The 5,631-nt window shown below is 49.7% G+C and overlaps 1 protein-coding gene across 1 annotated transcript; it reads left to right on the top strand.

Moving 5' to 3' along the window:
* The first annotated feature begins 2,952 nt into the window (after nucleotides 1–2,952).
* Nucleotides 2,953–5,233, top strand: LOC119309185 (probable trehalose-phosphate phosphatase 7). Its single transcript, XM_037585225.1, has 6 exons — nucleotides 2,953–3,503; nucleotides 3,630–3,701; nucleotides 3,804–3,893; nucleotides 4,039–4,092; nucleotides 4,197–4,298; nucleotides 4,535–5,233. The coding sequence occupies exons 1-6, from the start codon at nucleotides 3,096–3,098 to the stop codon at nucleotides 4,928–4,930; spliced, it is 1,122 nt and encodes a 373-aa protein (XP_037441122.1). The 5' UTR covers nucleotides 2,953–3,095; the 3' UTR covers nucleotides 4,931–5,233.
* The last annotated feature ends 398 nt before the right edge of the window (nucleotides 5,234–5,631 follow it).

The following is a 5,631-nucleotide window of genomic DNA, read 5'->3' as shown; positions in this document are numbered from 1 at the left end:
TTGAGTAGTAACCCTAAGTTCTTGACAGTAGAGAAAAAAAATCTTCGGAGTTACCGGTGCTTAGAGATACCGAGAATTAAGGTGGCTAGTGTGGATTTTTTAGGACTTTGAGTGTATGATCTTTTTTGAAGTTTCATATGAAAATACCTTTGCCTGTACCCCTCTTGATAAAATGGTTGTCCTACACCCTTTGAATTTTGTATTCGCCAAAAGCCTATAAAATACATTTTAAGAGCTTGAGTCAGATAACTATTTCAAAAATTGTAGGAAGGGGCCACCATTGATGTTTCACTATAAGCCAATGTACTAAATATAAAATAACTCAATAGAAACATTAGTCCATCAAATAGTTGTGTCATAAATCACCAATACCCTATTTGGGGTACTGTGAGATGCACTTTCAAACCTCCTCTTTGGTGACCGATGATAACATTAGGTGCTTGTCAAATAAATTGAGCCACCACCTCAATTTTTGTGCATTGCTTAATTTGTTTAAAATATGAAGGCACATATCATTAGGAAGTGTGGAAACACCAATTATATGACACATTCCATGATAGTGCAATGTGTGCACATGCAAGTAAGAAAATATATCACTTGAAATAGGAACACTATGGCCTTGTTGGGAAATAGGAACACTATGTGTCCATGAGCTCCACGGCACCTCCCTTCTTGGGAAATAGGAACACTATGGCCTTGTTGATTACGTGTAGGCCAAGCATGTCGCCGCGGCAAAATTGGTCCACATCGCGCATCAGGTCGTTCTTTATGATGGCCCAGCAAGAGGCGTAGAATCTGCCTGTAAATCTGTCCGGGCCGGGGCCCTTGTCCATTGGCATGCCCTTGATGACATGCTCTAACTCCTCCGTGATGGGGTCCTCCAGGTGCGCCAGGTCGCGGCTTGGCAGGTTCAGCTCATCGAGCCTCAAAGCATGCTCACGCTCCGGGGCTTGCCCGAGTAGCTGCGTGTAGTAGTCGTCCACCACCGTCGCAATCTCCCTGTGGCTTGTCAGGACTTGCCCAATGTGCTGCAGCGACACCATCGCACTCTTGCGCTGCCGGTGGCACGCTTGCCGATGGAAGTATGCCATGTTGGCATCTCCTTCCTTAAGTTGCAGCATCCGCGACCTCTGTCTCGCAATCGTCCTCTGCAGCAAAGCCAGCCCTAGTAATTTCCGCTTGAGCAATTTGCGTAATGAGATCTCATCTGTAGTCAGCTCCCGAGAGTCCATAGCCTCGTCCAATCACGCGATCACCTCAAGGGCGATCAAGATTTGCAGCTTCACGTTCCCGATCCAACGGTCACTCCACCTTTGCAACGCCTTTGCTGTGGCGCGCAACTTGTTGTCTAGGGCTATGAATGCATTGCCCGCTGAAGGAACCGATTGCCATGCTGCCTCGACCGTGTCGTAAAAACCTTCAGCCCTAGGCCAAAAAGCTTCGAAGCGGAAGCGCTTGCCCATCACAATATCCGCATGGAGATCAAGAAGCAGGGGCAGTGGTCGGATATTGCCGATCCCAATGCAGTGAGGAGGCAAGTTGGGTGGAGATCCTCCCAGCAACTAGAGGCAAAACACATGATGCTATTGGCCTTCCCATTGCAGTTGCAACACGCAAATCATATTCCGTGCGAAGTGGTGATCAAACACGTACCCCCTAGTGATGCTATTGGCCTTCCCATTGCAGAGTGGGGCAGGTTGCCTTTTTTTTTGTTCCTTCACTTTTTTTTTCTTCCCGCGTCCTAGTTGGTCGGCGTACGTGAGGCATTCGTTTTCTTGTCTTTTCATTCTTTCTGGCTTTGCTAGTTTAACATTGTTTTTTGGTTTTCATGTTTATATTTTATTTTATTTTATTTTCTTATAAGTTTCTTCGTTTTCATTTCATGCTATTTTTACTTCTTTCTTTTCTAAATTTCATTAACATTAAAAAGTTATAAATATTATTTGTATAATTTATAAAAATATAAATTCATGAACATTTTATTAATAACATGTTTTTAGAAAAACAAACATTTATAATCATTCTTTCAAAAAATATGAATTTTTTAAGAAGATATTTTTTTAAATATATAAATTTTAATTCATAAAAATCATTTATAATATATTGATGTATGGTCGATCAGCGCATTATGCTTTGTGTCCCAAATGTGATAGATGCAACAAATATATTGCCGGGCCGAGCTGGGCCGGGCTGAGCTCGCGCACTGCAAGCCCGCCCATCTCTGTTACTGTTTTCGTGACTTGAGCAGAAACAGCAATAATAATAGCGCACGAGTTTTAACTCTTTTTTTGCTCTAAAAGAAAACGAGTTTTAACCCTTGTACTATATTCCCTCCTTTTCGGTTTATAGGGCTTATCTCAAAATTTCAGGTTTTTCATTTTATAAGGCTCAATATGGTTGTTCCCATTATATGTTCAGATTTCAAGGTGCATTAAATCATTGCATGCAAATATTAAGAGAAATTGACCAATGCATGTACTTTATGCATGCATGCATTGTAATTAATACATTGGTAAACATAATTTTTTGAAAAAAACAAGATCATTAATTAGATGCTTTTGCAAACTACAAAAAGTATTCCGCCACTCATCATCTATCTTGGTTGGTGAGATTTTTAAATTGAGCCCTATAAACCGAAAAGGAGGAAGTAATAACTCACCGGAAGGAAAGCTGGATCTGACCAAGAAACAGCCTCACATCAGAGGGGAAAAGGCCATTCACCGTCGACAAGGCTAAGGTGTCGCGCACCGAGCCCCACACGTCCGCCCGCGGCCTCCACGGCGGGCCCTGCACGTGCCCGCGCGGCCACCTGGCACCGCGGTGGGCTGCGCGACGACGGACGCGTCCAAGACATCGGCGGGGCCGCCCACCCCCCGCGCCGGATTCGCGTCTTCTCCTCGCTTCCCTCCACCTATAAATAACCCGCCCCCCGCCTCCACACAGAACACCAATCATTTCCTCTTCACTCTCTCTTCTCCTTTTCTGCCTTCCAACCAAAGCCCCATCCCTTGATTCGATCGATCGGGATCCTCCTCTCGCGCGCTTCTAGGACCTGCCCCTCGAAGCTTCTCCTTCTCCTTGGACCCGTGCTTGGTATGGCGCAGACGACTGTGGTGGTGCCGGAGGTGGGCATGACGGCTGCCACGCCCACTGCGTGCCCCTGCCCTGGGTCGCTGTTCCCGTACCCGCCGCCGCGTGCCGGGATGGCCGTGAGCCGCAAGTGCCTGCGGGCGGCGCAGGCGGAGCTTGGCGCGGGGATGCTCAGTGGCCTGGTCGAGTCCATGCGGGCGTCCTCCCCCACGCACGCCAGGGCCGCCGCCGCCCTCGCCGCCGGCGTCGACGACGAGCACGCCGCCTGGATGGCAAAGCACCCGTCCGCCCTGGGAAAGTTCGAGGAGATCGTGGCCGCGTCCAAGGGGAAGCAGATCGTCATGTTCCTGGACTACGACGGCACGCTGTCCCCCATCGTCGATGACCCCGACGCCGCCTTCATGAGCGAGACGGTGAGCCACTCCCCTCCCCTGTTCACCCTGCTTCCTGCAGTAGTTTTTATAGTACCCGCCATGCACCTCTGCTCAGTGCTCACTACCTGCGAACACGTTATTAATTTTCTGATTTGGAATGAGCAGATGCGGATGGCAGTGCGCAGCGTGGCCAAGCACTTCCCGACGGCGATCGTGAGCGGTCGGTGCCGCGACAAGGTACTACACCCGCCAGCAGCACCAGCAATTAATGAACTCCCATTGCCATCGTCCACCACCACCACCGCTGACGAAACGAAGCTAACCGATTCAATTTCGCAGGTGTTTGAGTTCGTGAAGCTGGCGGAGCTCTACTACGCCGGCAGCCACGGCATGGACATCAAGGGCCCAGCCAAATCCTCAAAGTCCAAGGTGAATTAATGCTCCTCTCGCCCATCATCTAATCTACCTAGCCGCTAGCATGGCCGCTCGATCTATCTATCCCCAGCTCCATTTTTGTGGGCACGAATATTCCCATATCTTCCCAAACTAAAGGCATATACCTTTTGCCCCGCAGGCCAAAGGAGTTCTCTTCCAACCAGCAAGCGAGTTCCTGCCCATGATAGAAGAGGTACGCACCTTCAACCTCGCAACCGCCCACTCATTCGCACCAGAAATCTAGTCTAGTTAGAATAAACTGTTCTAAACTCGAATTCATGCATGGTGCTTCTTCAGGTGCATCAACGGCTGATAGAGGAGACGAAGCACGTAGCCGGGGCCAAGGTGGAGAACAACAAGTTCTGCGTGTCCGTCCACTTCAGATGCGTCGACGAAAAGGTAGGCGACGGACGGAACAGAACGGAAATGGGCGCTGCCACCGCGAATGGCAGCCGCTTTCCTTCCCATTTATAGCTTTATTTATCCCTCCCCACCACCTGTATTCATTCACTTAACCACCGCTAGTGCTGCTACTAGTATAAAATTAAACCTCCCTTTTGTCCCTAGTGGAGTAGTGGGGAGGTTAGTTAGGTTTAATCACTTAACTAGTGACTGATCAGCATCATGATGTGCAGAGCTGGGGCGCGCTGGCGGAGACGGTGAAGGGCGTGATGCGGGAGTACCCGAAGCTGCGCATGTCGCAGGGGCGGATGGTGTTCGAGGTGCGGCCCACCATCAAGTGGGACAAGGGCAAGGCCCTCGAGTTCCTGCTCGAGTCGCTGGGCTTCGCCGACTGCCCCAACGTGCTGCCCGTCTACATCGGCGACGACCGCACCGACGAGGACGCCTTCAAGGTGCTGCGCCGGAGGGGCCAGGGCGTCGGGATCCTCGTCTCCAAGCACCCCAAGGACACCAGCGCCTCCTTCTCGCTGCAGGAGCCGGCCGAGGTCATGGAGTTCCTGCTCCGCCTCGTCGAGTGGAAGCAGCTCTCCAGGGCGCGCCTCAGGCTGCGGCGTCAGGCCGACGCCTGATCCAACGGCCGGACTAATTAATTCACTACGTGTAGCTTAATTAGCTAGTTAATGAATCCCCTGCTCATCCGAACAAAGCCAAAGGCTACGTACGTGGATGGGAAGAAGGAACGTACTATGGCGAACCTGTGGCTGTGGAGCATTGTTGCGCCACATGTTGTGTTCTAATTAACCGCCCTTCTTTTTGTGGGGATGTATACCGTACCTACCGATTATGCATGCATGTAAATTACCTTTGTCCACGTACAAGGGGAGGAACCATGGAATAAAGAAAGAGCAACCTGAGTAAATAGCATCAACAAATGCCTTCTCTGTCCGTGCATCCGCACACCATCATCAAAATTTGTTTCAACTACTACTACACTACAATCCTAGTACAAGGGACATGTTATTCGTAAGTTGTCTCAAAATAGTCAATTCAAATTTCCTAGCCGTTGGATTCAGATCCAATGGCTGCCATACGTCTTATGTCATCCTTTTGCCCTAGTTTCTTCTCGACGTCTTCTTTTTTCCTATTGTTCTTGCCACCGACGTCGGTCGGGCATGCAGGTGTAATGCGAAACGCGCGCCTACCTTGCATGCATTGCAAGGATGATCAGCTGCATGCATGCATGCATGTGATGTGCGCTACTGGTGTCGATAGAGTACACGTACGCCTCCGCGGCTTGCCTACCAAAAACCGAAGCCAGTGGTTTTCCCTT

This window comes from Triticum dicoccoides, chromosome 5B (assembly GCF_002162155.2).
Source record: "Triticum dicoccoides isolate Atlit2015 ecotype Zavitan chromosome 5B, WEW_v2.0, whole genome shotgun sequence".
Taxonomy (NCBI): Eukaryota; Viridiplantae; Streptophyta; class Magnoliopsida; order Poales; family Poaceae; genus Triticum; species Triticum dicoccoides.
The sequence above is the reverse complement of the archived record's forward strand: the minus strand, read 5'-3'. Positions and strand labels throughout refer to the sequence as shown.